This window comes from Grammomys surdaster, unplaced genomic scaffold (assembly GCF_004785775.1).
Source record: "Grammomys surdaster isolate TR1022 unplaced genomic scaffold, NIH_TR_1.0 125977, whole genome shotgun sequence".
Classification (NCBI taxonomy): domain Eukaryota; kingdom Metazoa; phylum Chordata; class Mammalia; order Rodentia; family Muridae; genus Grammomys; species Grammomys surdaster.
The window spans coordinates 2853649-2874500 of NW_021620793.1; the positions used below are offsets into that span (position 1 = coordinate 2853649).

Here is a 20852-nt window from a genome sequence, read left to right on the forward strand (position 1 = left end):
AGGGAGGGAGGGAGGGAGGGAGGGAGGAAGGAAGGAAGAAGGAAAAAAGGAAAGAGCGCACGCGCAAGAGAAAGCAACCCCACACTCACTATACAGCCAGGCCATCATTGCAAGCCGAGCACCAACTTGGCTGGTGAGAACTGCCACCTACCAAATCAGTTGTGACCAAGAAGTGCAGTGTTTGCTTTGGTCTGTCTCTGTGCCTGACCTGGAGCAAGCCTTGACTCTCATCCAAGAAGTCAGGCTGGGACCAGCAGATAACTCAATCGCAGCAAAGACCCAGTTTTCAGGAAAGACAAGTCCAGTTATGTGACACCCCAGAGCCCAGGCAGTCCCAGGCTCTGAAGAGAACTACGTATTTTCTTATGTAGCATTTCCCTTGCATACATGCCTGTAAAGGGTTAACGCTTCTGAGATGGAGAGGAAGCCACCTCACCCCTCCCCAGCCCAAAGCAGTGAGTCCAGCTGCCCCAGGAAGTACCAGGAGGGTGGTGACAGGGACATCACAGAAAGGATTCACCTGGGACCCGACTAGAGCGGCAGGCACTCCGTATCAAGCCAACTGGACGGATCCCCACATGCAAAGAGCCAACAGACGGAGGGGTCTAGTGTAACCCACTCACGACAGCAATGACCAAAGAAAGATAGAAAAGAGAGAAGCAGAGACACCATTGCAGGGAACCTGAGAGGTGTCAGCAGTTGAATCGCTCACTGAAGACAGGGCGGAGAGAAAAGAGAGTGATTCAGAGAAGGTCAAGGGACCGGAGGAGGAGGCCTCCTCTCACTAAAGGATCAGCCTTGTCAAGAAGTCAAACAAACAAATGAACAAACAAAAACAAACAAAACTTTAAGGCTGCGCATGACAGCATTTATTGCCAGCACTAGGAAAGAAGGCGGAGTCAGAGAGGCCTCCCTGAGTTCAAGGTCACACAGCACCAGCCCAGGCAGAGCTACATAAGAGACCCTGTCTCAGCAAAACAAAACGAAATCTTCAAACCAAAGACCAGCAAGGTGCACACTGTCACAAGGAGCACAGTGGCCCAGGCCACTCCTTGTCTAGAGGACGGCTCTCCTTAGCACCACAGCTTCCTAATCTATGGGTCCCGAATGTGGGCATCATAAAAAGTAGTAAATAAATAAATAATCTGCCAACGGTAAAAGGTTTCTGAACACGCAAAATTAACCCAAGTTCAAAAGTATGATGAGCCCAGGGTGCTTCTGGCAACACCCACCTGTGTTGGGTCCTGCGGCTTCACTGTGGCCTTGGTTCTGATCACACGACAAGCACACTGCTCGGTGTGTGCCCGAATGCCCTCACGCCGTGCAATACCAATGGAGATGTCTGAAACACCTCGGCTCAGATCCAAGACTTCTGTGTTTTTAGTGGATATACAAAACTTTCTGCTCTTCCAGAAACATTAACAGTTTAATTATGGAAAACAAAGCCTTTTGGTATTTTCTTCCCAGCATGCTTCAATGTACATCGAATTAGCATATTTTTGGATTGTGTTGTTAGAATCTTTGCTCCAAAAACTGCTATTTGAGATGCTGACTTCAGCTCTATTAACTCATTCCATAAATCTTGACTTGGGATTAGGACAGAAATCCCAACAGTCACTGAGATGGCCCTACACATATTTCTGCCAATTTGTACTATGTGGTTATGGGAAGGAACATTCTTAGTATAATGGTTAAATTATGAAATGAAAATATCGATTAACTCTGAACAATCCCGAGGATCCTCTGCATCCCATAGTATCAGATTCAGTCAAGATTTAATAGCCTATAACTCCAGGGGATTTGCTACCTCCACTGGCCCTGACAGGTACCCACACACAAGCACACACACACACACACACACACACACACACACATGATAAAATATAATAAAATTTATCTTTTAATTATCCAAAGGTCTATTTTCAGTTTTTTGTCTGTTTTTTTCTTTCTGGGTCAGGTACAGGGCCTAGAAAATGACATTTAAAGATAACATGTTCCCAGGTGAGTCAGACAGATGGTCGGTAGTCATGCCTTAGGGGATAGCCCCAGCAAAACAAACATCTTACGCTTTTATAAGCAATCTGGAACAAGCCATAGAAACATTTTGGGAGTCCCGATTGCATCTGAAGTAGTGACTACCAGTCACAAGTGGCTGATTACAAAATAGCTAAATGTACTACAGTTTGGTTCTCCAATCCCCAAGAGGCTTCAGAAAGTTCTGCCAGACATCTGTCCCGTGGTGTCTGCCTCAGTTTCCTCTACTATGAACTTAAGTTCCTTCTCTGAAGGGCTGGTTTAAACTGACTAGCACTTGTGCCTGGGAGAGAAGGAATGCTGCAGATCAGGAGCTAAAATTACCTCATCTATCTCTTTGGTACCTTCAGGAGTCATTTACACAACATGGACCTGACCTCATGGGCTCGTGACTGTGAGGTAGGATGTTTGGAATGTATTGACTTAGACCCTAGCTTCCACCAACCTCAAAGCTAAGTATGCCAGCAGAGAGCATCTCTGAGTCCTTGCCCTGTTATCACCTGCCTACTTGATGTCCCCATGCATGGACTTAGTACTTGTTTTGATTCATGACTTTGTTTTGTTCTGTGGCTATAGAAGTTCACTTAGGGACCCTTGGGCCTTGGACACTCACATGTGGCTCAGAATAAACTCTTCCAAAAAGCAGGATTTTGTTATTAACACTAGAAAGAGAGGGTCCCTTCTAGATCATTCCCATAGGGCATGATCTACCCATACCTGAAGAATCATGGGAGGAAGAGCATACAGTAGGGACAGCCTTACGTCTGCTCCAGAAGCCAGAGGGAGCTTTTGCCTTTGAGGCTTCTACCTTTGACCGGGAACATCCGGAATGCAAGCTTACCTCTTTCTCAGCTGCCAGAGTAGCAGAAGGACCACAAAGGAGCCCAGGAAAGACATAGATGGAGATGCCTGCCAATCTGACTATGGGACTTTAATGGAATGCTGCGGGAATCGGCCCCACAAAAGGCTGCCCTGAGTCAGCGGTGACTCCCAGACCAGGCCAGATGCTAGAAGCCCACAGGCAGCAAGGAGTACCCACGGTGTGTGGGTAGTTATAGAGCCACAAACCCCAGGAATCCAACTCCTTACGCTTTATCTGAAAGGAGACAGAGAGGTCACACCTGGCACCCAGGGCGAAGTAGCCCGGCACAGATTGGAAGCAAACATGACCAAATCACAGCCTCAGGTTGATGCCTCAAGAAGGCATCACAGGGTCTTGCCTGAGCCCTGGCGAAGGCCCCGCCTCCCAGTGAAACCCAGGCCACCTTTCTGCTCTAGGCAGATCCCCAGGATAAGGAGACCCTAAGCTAGGCAATCACAAATAATACACCAGGGTCAAGAGGTCACTGCCCCCTTAAAGACGCTACAACTGCACAACCAAACAGGTTGACACAACCTGCAATCTTGGTACTTGGGAGGTAGCTGCAGAGAGACTGGGAGTTACAGGTGAGCCTAGGCTACAGGGCAAACCCTTGTTTCAACAAACAGTTTTTGAGATTTGGTTCAGTGGCTACAGCAATCTTCTTCAAGCCTGAAAAACTGAGTTCTGTCCCAGGGACCCACAGGGTTGAAGGCAAAAGCCATTCCCAAAAGGTATCCACGGGCCTTCGCACTTGTAAATAAATAAAGAAATATAAAATTTGAACCTGCAAAAGGAAGGAGTGTAGGATGCCCAGCACCAGCCTGGACCATAGAATTTACTTCAATGGAGTCGGCTTGGGGCTCAGCAGGCAGAGGTTCCAAAACAGGCTGTGTCCACCCGACAACACCTAAGTTCCTGACCCCCAAGGGTACAGAGAAAGTTCCCAAGGACCTAAAGGAAACAGCCCTCATGGTGGTCCAACCCGGGGCAGCAAGGAATGTGAGGGCTGGAGGGAGCTCGGGCAGGCGCCTAGCTAAGGAGGTCTGCTTCCACAGAAACCTCAGCAGGGCGGGTGGAGGCTGGGCTCAGAAAGGCTGGAAAAACAGGCTCCACCGGTGGCTTTGGGGACCAGAAGAACTTAAGACTGGATGAATCACAGACAAGAGCTGGCTTCCTCTGTCTCCTTAGCACCCAGCCAGGCACTGGCTCCGGACAGCCAGGGACAGCGGTTTGAACAAAAGGCACCAGAATACTGTGGGCCGCCTGGGGGCCCCAAGTAGGGCAACTGAGCGCCCTGCTGTCTGTCTTACCACAGCAGGGGCTCGTGAGCTCACAAGACCAAGAACGGATCCATGTGGTCCATCTAAGAGAATCTCAGAAGCCAGAGCATGGATGAAAACGGAGCGGGGGAGGGGGAATTCAACAGTCACGAGCTTATCGAGGCTGTGTCCACTACTGACCCATGGGAGACAGAAAGACTGCTGAGAGTGATATTAGGACACAGGGAAGCCAGAATGCATGGCATGGCCTCCAAAACCAACCCGACCCCGAAAAAGGCAAAGGGCAACTTTTCAAAGTCTGGTCTCTGGAATCCTGTGTCAAAATGCAGGGCTGGAATGTAGCTCAGCTGGTAGAGTGCTTGCCCTGCATGCACAGGGCCACGGGTTACATCCCAAGCACTGCATAAAGCAACAACAAACAAACACAACAGGGCAGCCATGTTGTTGTAATCCTAGGAACTGGGAAGCGGAAGCAGGAGGGTCAGAAGTTCAAGGCCAGCCTAAAATAAGAGCCTGTTTCAAAGGGGAGCTATCACAACGACAACAACAAAAAAAAAATACTCAGAGCTTTAAAGCTTAAACACTTTAAGAGCCCTAGCTTAGTGGTGTGGGAGTGCACTCCAGAGCACTCTACTGTCTCTGTGAGTTCGATGCCACCCTAATCTACATAGAAAGTTCCAGGTCAGCCAAGGCTACCTATTGAGACCCTGTTTCAAAAGAAGAAAAGTAGGAGAAGGAGGAGTAGAAAGAGGGGTAGGAAGAGGAAGCAGAGGAGGAGTAGGAGCAAAGGGAAGGAGAAAGAATTGGTATTATTGTTTTTGTTATTATTCAAGGTCATCCTCAGCTACAAGGCTACTTCTCAACCAGCCTGGTAGAGTCATGGCTAAAAACAAACAATACAAACTCTCCATGGTAGCCAGCACCCAGACTACTGTGATCTATCCCAGCAGCTCCAGATTCCTGGGAGGTCAATGAAGAAGGAAGTCTATATCCCAAGGGCCTCCTATGACTTTCCTTAGGACCCATCTGACCCTGAAAACCACCAGTCATGGCTTCTGGGTGTCTGTCCCTTCCCAGGCTTCAGTGTCCACATCACACCACACCACAGAACAGATTTACTCAGCCCTGCTGAGGTTTCCCCACTCAAGGGTCTGCATTCTAGGTTTCCAAACAGCAAAGGCAGGTGGGGACAGGACACTATCCTGGCACGGATCAACTACCTAGTGAGATTCCCGGCAGTGGTTTGGGGCGGGGGGGGGGGGCTGGGGGGAGAGGTTATGGGTAGATTCTCTCAAGGACACAGAGTTAGGAACAGCTCTGGGAAACTACATGCCTGAAAGAACAGCTTAGGCCAGGCTCAACAGCTCACACCTGTTATCCTAGCACTTGGGAGGCTGAGGCAAGAGGACTTGTGTGAGGTTTGTCTAGTCTAGTGTGAGAGAGAGAGCGAGAGAGCACTCTCTCTCTCTAACACACACACACACACACACACACACACACACACACACCAATATAAGCCTAGAGTCCCAGCACTTGAGAGATGGATGGTAGGAGGTCCAAGACTTCAAGGTCATCCTCTGCCATAACCAAGTTCAAGGCCAGCCTGGGCTACGTGAGACCCTGTCTCATGAAGGAAACAAAGCTAAGATTGAAAACAGAAAGACAGAAAGGAAATTCCATGGTTTCCAGGATCTTAGCTTCTGCTGTGGGCTAAACTACCAAGAATGGTGGCCTTGCAGAAGGCAATCTGCAACAGATATTTAGTATCCAATAACTTCTTTAGGCCTCAATGGCTTCATCTGTAAGATGGGGAGAATGCCAGCTGTCCCTTAGCCATGGCAATCAACAGACCTTAGCGCCTGTATCAGAGCAAAAACCTGAATCTCGGCTGGCCCTCAGCAAATGAGCTTACAACTAACAGGCCCTGCCCTAAGGAAAGAACACATTCTTTCCTGTCCTGAGGAAAGGGCACATTCTTCCCTGCCTGAGTGCACAGGGTTTCAAAGTCGGGCGCCTGGTGTCAGGGCTGTGTAGGTAGGTGTGGGAACAAAGTTCCCAGGAGACCTGGCTGTTGTTTGCACCTTCTTTGTCTCCAGGGAGAGCCTTCTGAAGCCTCCACACAATCAAAAGACACGAAACACATTCAATGCGTGAGATAAAGTTACACCACAAACTCGCCTGTGCCACCTTCCTAATCCAGCACCTGCAGACCAGCCACTCGGTGCCAGGTGGTGGGTACACCGTGGTACAGTCCCCCAAATCCAGCATGGACACTGGAGACAGGTACCACACTGCCCTCCCTGGCCCCTCTCCTTAGCCAGGATTCAGTGTCTCCAGGCCAGGGCTGAGACATCTGGGCTCACATACCTGCAGTTCCCACCTGGCTGGGAATTTCTTCCAGATCAGGGGTTTCTACAGCATCTGCAGGGCCGTGGATACTGGGCAAGAGCTGAGAGGAATCACCCTGAGCCGAGTCCTCCATCTGGCCTCTTTTGAAAGCATCCAAGCAGCAGACGAGAGAAAGCCTGAAGTCTCTACCATCTCGGAGGCTTACGCAGGGACTGCAGAGGAGGTGGGCCTTGGGAACTGGTGGTGATCCCGACGTCCCCCCTCCCTGGAAGGTACTCATCTGATACACATGACATCCAACGCCTTTACTGAGAATAAATCCATTAAAATAACTACACACGCGCACATGCACACACGCGTGCACACCTCCCCAGCCTGGATCCCCTCTCTGGAGTGTTTAAGCCCTTAGTGACTCACAGCCAACACAGAGCTCCTGGGTGATTGCTCTGGCCAGCTTTAATGATGTGTTGGCTTATCTGCTGGGGCAAAAACCTGTCTGCTCGAAAATCTACCTGATCTACCATTTTTGACAACTTACCCTATTATGATGACAGAGGCAGACCTCAGGGTGGTAGGTGCCGCTTCCCCTGAGATGATTAAAAGAAGCATAAACCCTTCTTCCAGGGGACTGAGTGACAAATGGAGCAGGTTAACTCAAACTGGAATATTACTGAGACTATCAAAGGTGTTTGACAACCACTGTGGAGAATCCCCAGTGACTCACAAGGCCAAAGCAGCAGCCAGTCCTTCCGAGACACCTGCTTGACCAAATCCGAATTCACACCGGCCTGGGGATGCACACAGGGAATCCCAGCAACAGGGGGAGGGCCAAACGAGGAAGGGGATCAGAGTTCAAGGCTAAGCTTGACTGCATAGAGTACTAGGCAAGCCTGAGCTACATGAGACTTCCACACACCAAAAATATAAAATCTAAACAGCCGTGACTACAGTGATACAGGTGGCATGTCAGACACAGCTCCACACACTTCAAGACCTTGAGAACGCCCCTGCCCTGTTCGTAGTCACAGCATCAGGCCCCACAGGCCCCACAGGTCAGCAATTAGACTCCTGCTCAAGCTCCAACTCTCAAGTGGGTAAAAGCACTCCCCACTTTACAGAACGGTAAACTGAGGCTTGGGACGTTCGATAACTTACTGGATGGCACGCAGCTTGTAAGAAGCAGAATCCAGAAATCCTAACCGGTGTATATGTATGTCTAAACCTGCGCTTGCCCTGGCCAAGGATAAGTAAGATTCAGTCCTAAGCACTGAACCACAAGGGCTCCTGGGAAAACAATCTTCAAGGTGGTTTATACACCTGATCACCTGGACAGCCTACATCCTGGTGACCTCCACCCTGCCCTGCCACGAGGGGATGGTAAATGGAGCTAGTTGACCTTAGTAGGCGGCTGCTAGGAGTGTCCCAGTGCCTGGTGTGGAGGGGAAACTATCTCATCCTCTTCTTAGCAGAAGGGCTTTGCAGAGCGGGTAACAGAAGGACACCTCGCTAAAGCTGCCCAAAGATAAAGGAACGGTGGTGCTGCTTAGGCCACGAGTGTGGAGAGGTGTGGAGAAGATGAACGTTTTACTTTTTGTCAGAGAAATTTAAAAGAAGCTGGGTGATGGTGGTGCATATCTTTAATCCTGAGGCAGAAGCAGGCAAACCTCAGAGTCTGAGGCCAGCCTGGTCCAGAACTGCCAGGGTTACACAGAGAAAGTCTATCTTGGAAAACAAACAACCTCCCACAAACAAACAAACAAACAAAAAGTTAAAGGGGGGAAAAAACCTCTTAAGTTTAATACAAAGTGTCTACTTCCTTGAGAACACCACAAGGTTTTTCTCTTCTTCCAAGACTGAGGTCTAACAGCACCCGGCCTAGGCTGCTACCCACTGCCAGTGTGACCTTGGACAAGTCCCTCAACTTTTCCCAAGCACTAGGTTTCCTTGGCAACCGCACCTACTCCAGGCTATTGGGAGGACAATTTAAGACAAGCTTTCTTGTTTAGTTTATGTGGAGAAGAGCTCAAGGGAGCAGGTGCCCCAGGGTATACTAACTGACTACTAACCCCTGAGAGCAAGAAGCAAGAGGGAAGGAAAGGTAACAATGTCATAAAGATTTCAGTCAGGGTGGGGCGAGGGTTAAGGATACAGCTCAGTCTGTAGAGAGCTTTTAGAACAGTGAGGGGCTTTTTTTTTTCTTCAAAATCTTTATCTTACATGAGGGGTGGTGATGGCTGGCAGCTATCTTTAATCCCAGCACCAGGGAGGCGGAGACAGGCAGATCTCTGAATTCAAGGCCTGTCTCATTTACAGAGTGAGTCCCAGTACAGCCAAGGCTACACAGAAAAGTCCTATCTGGAAACCAAACCAAATTTTACAAAAAGGTGCAAAAGATAGCAGCACAAACCAGACATCTTGGCCTAGGCTTTAATCTGGGCACTTTAAAAGCAAACCTGAGATTCCAGGGAGGGTACTCAGTGAGTCGAGGCCAGCGTGGGACAGAGGGAATTAAGTCTCAAGAACAAAGTAACAACAACAAAAAAAAATCAAAATCAAAACAAAACAAAACTGAAGCCCACCACGTTCAGATGTAGACAGTTTGAACGTCCAGTCCACAGAGACAAATGTCAGCCAAAGAGCAATGTTGTCTTGTTGTAGGGTCTCCCAAAAGCCTTACTTCTATGCCTTCCTCTGACTACGCTCTCTAACAAGTATCCTCAAGTCCCACCAGCCAGATCCCCTCAGCTTCATTTTTCTCCAGGGCACTTTGGTCCCTGGACACGTCTCTCTTGGACATGTCTCTCTTGGACATATTTGCCTAAGGGAAATCTCCTCCCACAGAGTCTAAGCCGCCCTGGAAACCCGACTGCAGTTGTTTTTGCTACAATATATCCCAGACAGCTCTAACAGCACCTGGCTCAGCAGGTGTTCAGACTGTGACTGAATGAATAACAATAGCCCATGGGTCAATTCAATTCATGTTCTCTATTTAAGAACGCTGCAGCGGGCAGCTGGTTCACTCTACAGGCACTCTGGGACTATGATTTCCCACATCAAGAGGTACACTGTCTATCAGGTGCCTCGGGGGTCAGAGGGAACTGGGGAGAAGTGGGGCGTGGCCAGTGCTTTCGATCCTCTGCTCTGGTCATTGATCCATTTACTGGAAGTCAGAGCTATCCCCATCCCCAACATGTCCACTCCCCGATCTCAGGGCAATGTCAAGCTGCCCAGACCTCCATCCTGACACAAAGTGTCTACTCCCAGACTGCCTCATCCAGAGAGGCATCTCTTCAGATCTTTAAACAGAGCATTGTGTCCAGCTTGGTACAAACAGCAGAGAGTCTAAAGACAGTGGTCGCACAGACTAGCTGGAATGTTTATTTCTCCCAACAGCTTCAGCTTGTGGTTCTAAGGCAAAGAGTTCCCATTTCCTTCCTAGAAGAAAACTCCCATAAACAGAAACCACTTCCGTGTTGGCTGCAGCCGGCATCTAGCCATCATTGAAACCCTCTGTCCTTGAAGACAAGACGCCATGGGATGTAAAAGCAGCTCGTGAGGTTAAAAGTGCAAGCTGTTCTTGAGAGTTCGGCTCCCAGCACCCATATCAGGCGGCTCACAACCATTCATGGCTCTAGTTCCAGGCAATCCACACATGTGCTATGTGGGTACCCACATGTGTGCATATAGACACATATACATGTACATAAAAATACATTCAAACTTAAATAAAAAAGGACCAGAAACAAGGGGTTGGAGATGTAGCCCAAGGTTAGTGTTTGTCTAGTGTGCATGAGGTCCTGGGTTCGAGTCCCAGCACTACCTAAAACTGGACACAGTGGTGTATGTCTATAATCCCAGTCCTCAGGCTGTTAAGTCGAGAGGGTCAGAAACTGAAAGCCATCCTCAGCTACATATGGAATTTGACATGGCTACAGACAACCCTGTAAAGGAAGGAAAGAAGGGGAGAGAGAAAAAGGAAATATATATATATATATATATATATATATCTTTTTTTTTGATGACCTGCTGGTATGACCTTGTCTCCTGCAGGAATACCACCCATGAGTTGGGAAAGGCCATCTCCAACACCCTCTTCCCTAAAGGGACATGCAGTGAAGGAGGGGGTGTGGAAAACAACTAGTCTCAGATGGGAGAGGCAGGCGTTTCCCATTCGAAGCCTGCCATTAGGATACTGTTATCACAGACACAGGAATGGAGCCCATCTAGACACAAAGTCAACAGCCGTCCCTCCACCCAGCCGTCGTTCACGAGTTTACATAATTAACAGCGTCCACAGCCACAACACACCGGCCTCAGTCCCCTGAAGCATTTTTACAGATGGGGCAAAAGTCACCATGACACACACAGTTCAAAAGGGCAGAGACAGGCAGGCAGCCTGACACAACCTAATGGGAAACTGAGTCCCTGGGGTAGAGACAGGTAGGTCAGCAGGAATGTTAGGTATGAAAAAGCCAGGACTAGTATTTGTCATCCCCCTGCTGTGACATAGGTTAGGAGATTTCTCAGTTGCTCTCTCCTCTCTTAAAAAAACAAACAAAAACAAACAAAAACAAACAAACAAAAAAAAACAAAAAACAGTGTGTGTGTGTATATATGGAAGTCGGGGGGTGGGGGGCGGAGGGATACACAGGACAACTCTCTCCTTTCACTGTGTGGACCCTTGGGAATGGAACTCAAGTTGTTAGGCATAGCAGCAGTGCCATTTCCCACCAAGCCATCTCGCCTGCCCGCTTTTTCTTTTATACTGGAGACCGAATCGGGATCCTCTAACACTCGGGGCTGTATCATACCTTCTATTTTGAGGCAGGGTCTCAATGAGCTGCCCAAGGTAGCCTTGACCTTACTTTGTAGCACAGGCAGTCCTTGAACTTAACATCCTCCTGCCTCCGCCTCCTGAGAATCCTGGAATGACAGGTATGTGCCACACAGGCAGCTGACACACAGCATCTTCTCAATGACCACCCTTAGTGGCTACCCATTTCCACTGTGAGTCTTAAAAAGATGACACAACTTGCTTAGCCTGTGCACTGCTGTACGTCACCTGGCTCCTTCTCAGAAGAAAGAAATACTTGGCAGATAATCTGGAGGTTCACTAGCTCGGAAGCTCCCTGCCTGGAAGAGGTATCAGCATGCTGGGCTATGCCATGCAACACACAGAATCTGAGGTACCAAAGCCAGGCCTGGTAGCCATTGCCTGTAATCCTAGCATGGCAGAAGGTCTGGAGTTCAAGGTCGGCTTGTGCTACATCCTAGAACCCTGCCTTAGGCAAAATAAAATCTGAAATGCCAACACCAAGGTTAAAAACAGTGAGAACTCCTAAGTGGCTCAGTCCCTGGATTTTTCTGTACCCATCTGCACGCATAGAACACAGCCTGGAGACCAGGTAGAGTTTCAGGACGTTGCACGAAAATCACAACACAGTAAGGTATTCAATAATTAAAAAAAATAGTAACAATTGAAAAAAAATCCTGTGCACTTCCGGTGTTCCTGGAAACCTGTTCAGAAGTTCAAACTGAAGGATGGCAGACTTCTCGGAAAAGCCCGCAGACTTCCATCTAAGTTGTTTCCTCGCTCAGAGTCAGGCGGATCCAAGGTTCCTCCCCCAACCCATGACTTGACTTGGGGGCGGGTGCAGGGAGACAGCTGAGACGGGAATGGGCGCACCCACTGAGCGAATTTTAACATAGAACCACTGTAGTTCACTTGGGACAGATCGGCCAAGCACACGCACTTAGATCTCAATGCTTGAGCTTCCTACCGCTGCAATTTCTCCTGGAGTTAAAAATGCATGCGAACGTACCATCTCTTTGCTGGAGCAAATGAGAGTGGGGAGAGCGAAAGGGCACTCTTTTTCCGGACGTAAGGTGACCAGATGGGTTACAGGCACAGTATAGGCGGTCACTCCAACTTTGCACTGAGCTAGCCCCTTACACTTGCTCCAGGTCCAGCCAGGTGCCCAGCAGGCACCCCACAGGCTTGCAGGACTCCAACAAACAGATTCGACCTCTCTCCATGTAGTGCTTTGGGACGCTCGAGTCAGGGAGCCCAATAGCCACGCGAGAATCCAACACCTAAGTTGAAGAACTCACGAGGGGCCGCCCAAACTTTGCACTGGATAGCCCCTTTCTCACGCTCTGGGTCCAACACGGAGCTGAGTCTGCAGGCGCCGTAAAATCACAGGATCCTGACAGGCATGGCCCTGACCTTTCTCCCTGCAGCCCTCCTGAGGTTCCAGAAGGGAGGAGGGGTGCTGCCGAAGAACCCCCAAGACCCCACCTCTCAAGCTGAAAAACTCCAGTGCGCCTCCCGGCCGCACCCACCCGGTGCTCGGGGACACAACTTTGCCACCAGCGGCTCGGAGCTCCCGGCCCGGAGCGCCCCCGCGCGCCCGGCCTCGGCGGCTCCCGGACTCCGGGGCCTGCAGCCACGCCGCCCTCCCGACCGCGCGAACACCTACCCGGCTGGCTGCCGTAGCCATCGGCTGCATCGGGGACTGTCCCAGCTCCCTGCTGCTCTCGGGGCCCCGCAGCGTCCGCGCATAGCTTGCAGGCTCCAGGCTCCGGGACGCGCGCGGTCCCGGTGTCCCGCCCGCAGGATGGAGCTGGCTGGCCGTGTGCCGCAAGCTGGCGGACGCGCTCCCATGAACCCGAGTCGGCCGCCCGCATCCCGTGTGTCCGGGACGCGAGGCCCCACGGCAGCGCGCGGGGCTCCGACGGCGAACGCCCGGCTCACAGCCCTCGGAGCCGCCGCCGCATCGGGCCGCCCAGGCGCGTCCGGCCAGTGACCTCAGCCCCACCGGGCGCCAGGCACTCGGCGGCCGCCGCACCGGAGGAATCCGGCGCGATCCTCTCACGTGGGAACAACTCCAGATCCTGGGGGCTCCTCCTCCCGCTCCTTCCGGGCTAGCGAGGTACCCTCTGGCCACACCCCGGACACGCCCCTCCATCTCACCACGCCCTCTACTCGACCACGCCCACGACCTCTCCTCCTCGCCTACTGCCCCTCCGCATGCGTCTGGCCCCAGGCCACCTCTTGTCCCACTCCTCCACACCTTTCCAGCCTTTCTGGAGAAACTCTAGATGGGAAAGGTGGTGTCCCAGGGATCCAGAGTCACGGTACTCAAGCCTGAGTGCGTCAGAAGAAAGGCTGCAGGACTGTGCTTGGTCCTCCAGTGTGCTGGCCTGTAAAGTGACGTTTTAGTTTTAGGGGACAGAGGTTTATTAGGCCAGCCAGGCTCAGAACAAGATGGTACTTTGGAAGGTGCTCACCCAGCGCTGGAGCGGCCAGGAGTGGGTGTTCCAGGGGTTGGCCGTGTGCCTGTAAAGTGCTTTGCAGCTGGGAGACCCCTTTGATCTGAGATTACAATGCTCTTTAGAGGGACTAATTATTTCCCCACAGCCCCAGGAGCCAGGGGCTGGCTTTCTCCTGCTGTAGACTGCAGGGAGCCAAGCTGCACAGCCAGGTGAAGAGTTCCTGAGCTTACCACCACTACTACCACCCCTTCTAAGTCGTGGGGTCCCCAAGCCAGATTCTATGACCTATGACTCTCCCTGTCCCAGTCTATGAGCTGTTAGTCTGCAAATAGCTCTCCAACAAGCTAAGGGAACAAAAGAACTTGCCTCCAAGTTTGAAACCTTTTTTGTCACTCTTCTGACCACGGAGGAGAAGCCCCGCCTCTCCTTAACTTCCGTGGCTTGGTTATTACCAAGACCTTCTCAGCTTCCATTTCATTCTCTTTCCTCAGGAAAGGAGCCCAGCTAGGGAGCCTACGATGGTGCCAAGACTCATCTCCCCATCCCTAACTCAGAGCCCTGATCACCACGGAGGGCATAGGGCAGGCCAAGTGTTGCTTGTGGTGTCCCCAACAGTACAAGAAGACTGCCCATGACTTAAACACCCAGCCCTTCCAGAGGAAGGACATGGGCCCAGCATCAAGCCACAGTGGGTCCTCAAGCCTCCTGCCTTTGCAAGAACGAGGAGCAGAATGGAAAAGCTTATTCTGAACCCCTGAAGGTGAAGAGGCTGGGGACACCCTTTCCAAGCCTTGGATCCTGAAGAAATCTCATCTTGGAGATACCTCCAGTGTGTGTGTTGGGGGTGGGGGTACAAGAGAGAGAGAAGACAAGACAGACCCAGCTGAATGCAGGAAGTGCTGAGGGGGGCTTTCATGAGGCATTCAGGATGAATCCTTTTGATTTGATCTTCCCTTAAGTCCTGGTTAGTTTTCACTGTCAACCAGACTCAACCTAGAATTGCCTGGGAAAATGAACCCCAAATGAAGAGTCGCCTGGCTCATACCGGCCTGTGTGCAGCTCCAGAGTCTGCTGTCTCGATTAATAACAGATGTGGGAGGACCCGATCCATTATGGGTGGTACCATTATTTGGTTTCAGACCCAGGGACAAGGGGCTGAGGTGAATAGTTTACATACCAAAGCAGACCTGGCCTCCAGGTTCTCCCAGCATCCCTCAATCATTACCTGGCAGGCCCAGTCCCCTGACACCCCCCCCTCAACTTTCCAACCCAGGGGCCGGTTACCCCTCCTCCAGAGGCTCTTCCCTGTATGATCCAGACATTTTGTTCTCTTGCTCTCTCTTACCCTTCTCTTCTCTCTTCGAGGATGCTCTTCCTCTTCCCCCTCCCCTCTCTCTCCCTTCCTGTGGTGACTCCCGTGGCCTCCTTCCCTGGGGCCAGTGAACTTGCCCATCCAAGAGCAGCTTCCCAATAAACCTGCCTTTACTGTTTATACTATAAACTGGCTTGAATGGGCTCATTTCAGCGACGCAGAAACAACTTATTAACCATCTCTAGGCAGACAGTCCTAGGTTGTATAAGACCAGCTGAGTGTGGGTGACTCTGTGAGCAACCAGCTAACCGTGATTTCCCACAATTCTTACATTGCATATTTCCTCTGACTTCCTTCAACGGAGGACTAAGACCTGAAAATACACCGGGAAATAAACGCTTTTCTCCTTTAAATTGCTTTTGGTCACGGTGTTTATTATGGCAACAGAAACTAGGTAGGACACCTTGTCTGTTAGATGTTTAGCAAAAGCTGGACGTAGTGATTCAGCAAGCTAAGGCAGTAATGCTAGACCAACCTGGACGGTATAGTGAGTTCCCGGCTAGCTTAAGCTACTGTTTCAAACCCTGTCTAGGAAAACAACAAAAACAAAATAAACCCATTTAGAATTTCACTTCCACAAAGAAACATACTTTCCCCACAGTTGCTAAAATACAATGAACTCCTAAAGTCCACCTTCTATTTCCCAGACTCTGTGCTTTCTTCTTTAATGCAAGATCTCATTATATTGCCCTAACTACCCTAGCACTCACTATGTAACAGAGGGTGGCCTTGAACTTGCATCCAGTCTCCTGCCTGAGTGTTGGGATTAGAGGTATGAGCCACCATGCCTATTTTCCCATTCTTGTTAGAGACAGGCTCTTAACACCAGGATCAGGAAGAGAGCCCAAGAACATGAACTGAGAGAACTAGTCGCTTGGCTTTGGTATCTCGGGTTAACACTAGGGTGTGGTGGGGACTGTGTTCAGTCCCTGTAGAAGAGACCGTAGACTTTCTGCACAGGAATATGGGCCCTAGGTTTCCAGGTACTTATCTTAGTTTTGGACGTTGATAATTTTTTAAGACGTAAGAACAAGGGGCTGGAGAGATGACTCAGCACTTAAGAGCACTGGCTGCTCTTGCAGAGGACCCAGGTTGAGTCCCTGCAACATCGTGGCCGCTTACAAGTATCTGTAATTCTAGTTACAGGGAATCCGATGCATTCTTCTGACCTCACTGGGTACCAGGCATCCATGTGGCATATGTACATACATACACGCAGGCAAAGCACTCGGACACATAAAATAAATAAATCTTAAAAACAAACAAACAAAAAAAAAAACCCTTAAGAATAGGAAAGAAAGAGAGGGAGAATAACGAAGCAAATGCGTCATCTAGAAAGTTCTGTGTTGCCCACTGGTCACCACTGCTCTCTCTAGGACAACCTCGAAGAAGCTTACACAAACTTCCCAGGGATATTTCAATCACCCAGGCCGGTCACAAAGTTACAACCCTGGGAAATATCCACTGTTCTCCTTACTCAGCAAAGTTAGGCCCTGGCTCAGTGTGTGTGCAAGCGTTCATGCTTGTGTGTGTACGTTCATTAGTTCACTAGTGTGTTTGTGTGTGTGTCTGTCTGTCCACCTCACACTAGCGATCAGAACGTCTTGTTAAGGATGGGTTCGGTTCACTTTCCCTAGTTTCCTGGAGGTTCCCCAGAATCTCTTGCTCACAGCTTTCCTCTGAGGCAATCTCCTGCTCGCCAAGGCTGCGCTTCATAACCCACCAGAACACTATCTGCTAGATGCTTCCTTCAGGAATGTTCTGGGAAACACTTGGCCCACATCCTGTGCATACATCTATGATCTCCTTCACAGAGAGTGACCACAGTCCCTGCCATGCCCTAGAAAGCCACCCAGGGCCCAGGAGACCTTTCTGTGCAGATCTGCAAGATCTGGGAGCCAGGAACTGATAACTCATATCTGTCTGGAACAGCCTGCAGAGGTCCCATACAAAGGCACATCCCAGAGTGGACCCCTGTGGACACAGGGCTTGCTGTGGGGGGTTCCAACTGTGAAATCACAAGGAGTCTCGGCTTACAGAAGGCCTTGGGCTGGGATTCATGTGTTTTGATGATGTTGCTTCAAAATTCTTAAGTGTTCTGATGTGTGCCTCTGGTTCCTGTGTGTGCTCATGTGTGTATTTGCAGGCTGAGGACTGCCTAGGGTGCCTTTCTTCAGACTTCCGGCTCTGCTCACTATTGATTGATTGGGGACAGCCTTCTCCAGGTCTAGTGCTCACCTAGCAGGCTGGCAGGGCACTGAGCCCCAAGGATCCACCTATTTTTCCCAGTACTGGGAACACAAGTGTGCTTTGTGCCTAGATTCCCTCCCCCCCCCCCCTTTTTTTAAAACAAAACAAAAGCAGGTTTTGAGGGGATATCCCACTCAGGTTTTTACAAGAATTTTATCCAAGTCAATTATTTGATTATCTATTTATTTATTTACCTACCTATCTATTTATTTATTGTTTTTGTTAATATTATTTTCAAGCTAGGGGTCTTATGAGACCTAGAGATTCAGACTTGCAAAGGACCTACTAGAACTCAGGGCAGGAGGAAGCCGTGCCTAGGCTTCAGTTGGCTTTGTCCTTCCTCAGGGCCCACACGTCTGGCCTGGTGTCTGCAGGGAAGCAGAAAGGAAGGTGTGGGGCTCAGACAGGTAGCTGGGTCGATGGGTTCCCACTGACTCTTGTGCAGACTCGTTTGATGGTGTGGAGGGGTTAGAGCTGATGGTTGTGACGTCAGAGAGGTGAGAGAGAACCACTGTCCAGCCACTGGATGGGGACCTCTCTAATCTGGGCTCTGAGGCCAGATGGTATCCTTGACCCTGACCTCAGGCTGACAGGGAGCCACCAGAGAAAACACAAGAGTCCAAGGATCAGTGGGGATCCTTGTACTGTGTTTCTCCATTTCCAGGAGTACTCGTTAAGACGATGGGAAACCACTATAGGACAGATTGGCTTAAGGGACAAAACACATCAAGTTTCCTATTTTTTTTAAATGATTTACTTATTTATTTTAGGTATATGAGTACACCATTGCTCTCTTCAGACACACCAGAATGGTGCATCAGACCCCAATTCAGATGTTTGTAAGCCACCATGTGGTTGCTGGGAATTGAACTCAGGACCTCTGGAAGAGCAGTCAGTGCTTTTAACCACTGGGCCATCTCTCCAGCCCTCAAGTTTCCTATTTGGAGGGACTAGTGTGTTGGCCAGTTGCTTCAAGGTGCACATTTGAGTCTATTGGAGATTTCTGGGTGTTTCTATTATAATATTTGCAGCAGAAATTTTATTTTTTATTTAAAAACATTATTATTATTATTATTATTATTATTGAGATAGGGTCTTTCTAGCTCTAGCTGTTCTGGAACTCACCATGAAGACCAGACTACCACATCTGGCACACACACACACACACACACACACAGCAGTATTAAGTTTTTGGTGTGTGTGGTCGGTGTGTATGTGTGCGTATGTCACAGCCTATATGTGGTGGTCAGAGGATAACTTTGTGGGGTTGGTTTTCTCCTTCCACCCTTACGTGAGTTCAAGGGCTAGAACTCCAGTCGCCAGGCTCACAAGGCAAGCTCTTGGTCCCCTGCGCTGTCTCATCAGCCCCTTTTATTTATTGACAGGGTCTCATGTAGCTCAGGTTGGCCGAAGATTTATGATGTGACCAAGAATGTGAACTTCTGACTCTCCAGCTTCTATCTCCCAAATGCCAGAATCCCATGCCTGTTTTTATGTGGCTCTGGGTTTGAACCCAAGATGTCAGTCAGGCAAGCCTCTGATAATCCCTATAAGAACAGGTTTAACTGTGACCATAGTAATTCCAAAGCGCCGTAGCTGCATGCTATGGACTGTGAACCTGCCAAGGGTGTAGTTTTTGACACTCCTACTTACTCCTCTTCCAGTAAGACTTCCAGAGAACCTGGAGACTTGGGCTAGCTGTAGTGTTGGCACCCCGTCTGGTGTGTGACCATGAGTACGCGGGCAAGCAGAGTATTGGCTTAGAGAGTGTGTAGAGGGGTTCTAGCTGACCTTTTACTGTCTTGCTGAAGCTAGCCCAAGCACCCTTTCTTTGTTTCCTCCTCTTGGGTGTTGGGATTAGAAGCATACACTACCATGCCCAGCATTTTATCTCTGTCTTTTTTTTCTCGTGTGTGTGTGTGTGTGTGCGCGCGCGCACACGCACGCACGTGTGTTGCAATCACTAACAGGAAGTATGTTAGTCTCCTCCTGCTGTGTAACAAGTCATCTCAGACGTAGCAATGCAAAACAAGGATGGTCAGGAATACTGTGTGTGTGGGGTTGGGGGAGCAGGTACAGCAGGGCGCTGTGGTTCTAAGTCACTTGTAGGTTGCAGCAATGTGCCTGCTGCGGCTGCTGTCCGCTCAAGGTTCACCTGGAAAGCACCTGCTTCCAGCTCACTCCCATGAGGAGATTTGGTTCCTCCTGGAGGAATCCCAGTAGCCTCTGTTCCCAGGGTTGCAGCTCAGGCCCCATAGAGGGCTCTGAAAAAGAGCAAAAGCCAGTAAGCCCTCATGGAAACTTACTTATCTTGGCAACGGTAGGTATCCATCACCATTTCCCTATTCTATTCACTGGGTGCATCACTAGGTCCTTCGTACCCTTGGGGAAGACTAAACGAGAGTGTTGATACAACAAAATGGGGATCATGGGGACATTTTGGAAGCTTCCCACTGCAAGAAGCAGAGTCACCATTTCTGGAAACAAACAGCAAGTTTCACATCCGGCTCTGATGCTCATAATCTCAGGCCAAATAGTTCAGCCGTGGAGCTTCGGCCTCCCTGACCGCGTGAGGCTTGTGGTAACTGTTGGCTGGGCTGAGCTGAGGCTGCCTGGAGATGAGGTGACTGTCAATCTCTGAGCTGTGCCTGGCACAGTGAAACCTCAGCTCCTGGGAAGGAAGGACATTTCTTAGGAGAAGCTAAATAACAAGCCATCGCTCCCGAGATACACAGTCCCCCTGCAGCTGCTGTCTCCCAGGGACTCCCGAGGGACTTCGAAGCCCTTTGGCAAGCCCTGGGCTGCCTCTGTGGCTGAGGCCACAGGTGGGGACAGTGTTGATCCTCTCTCCTTTCCTTGGTGATCCCAGCAGGGCTCTGGAGCACAGGTGCAGCAGGAAGGATTAGTTGGGATTTTCTCCCAGCCCTGCTCAGACCTGGTTCTCGGTGGGTAAAGGATTTGACCCAAACTCCCTGTCACCATCTGCCCTGTGAGCTGGAATCTTTTGTGAGTCTGTCACAGACTCACCATGCCCATTGACAGTCTCCTCAGGGTCCCAGATGCCCTCGCCATGGTCTTGTTCCTTCTATGGTTTCCCAAGGGTCTGTCTAGAGGCAGAAGCTGAGCCCCATCCCTGGGCAGCACAGGGCATTAAAACATTTCCCAGGATGTGGCTGGCCCGTGTGTCCGGCTGCTCAGCTGTTTTGAGACAGGGTCTCATTATGTTCTTTTAAAAAAATATTTTTATTACCTTGTGGGGTGTGTGTATGTGTGTGTGTGTACGTGTATGTATTGTGTGTGTATGTGTGTGCATGTGTGTATGTATGTGTGTATGTGTGTATAAGTGTGTGTATGTGTGTGTATAAGTGTGTGTATGTGTGTATGTGTGTGTATGTGTGTATGTGTGTGTATGTGTGTGTATAAGTGTGTG

At 49.9% G+C, this 20852-nt stretch overlaps 1 protein-coding gene across 2 annotated transcripts in view; it reads right to left on the reverse strand.

Annotated features, from left to right (window-relative positions):
- Positions 1-20852, reverse strand: part of Kazn (kazrin, periplakin interacting protein) — a 361892-nt gene that overhangs the window by 109502 nt on the left and 231538 nt on the right. Inside the window, exon 1 of one of the 2 annotated variants that reach the window (XM_028753966.1) lies at positions 13005-13212. The exons of the other annotated variant lie outside the window; for it this stretch is intronic. Coding sequence (XP_028609799.1) covers positions 13005-13212 — 208 coding nt within the window. Of the gene's footprint in view, positions 1-13004; positions 13213-20852 lie in introns of those variants that run through there. 2 annotated transcript variants of the gene reach the window in all.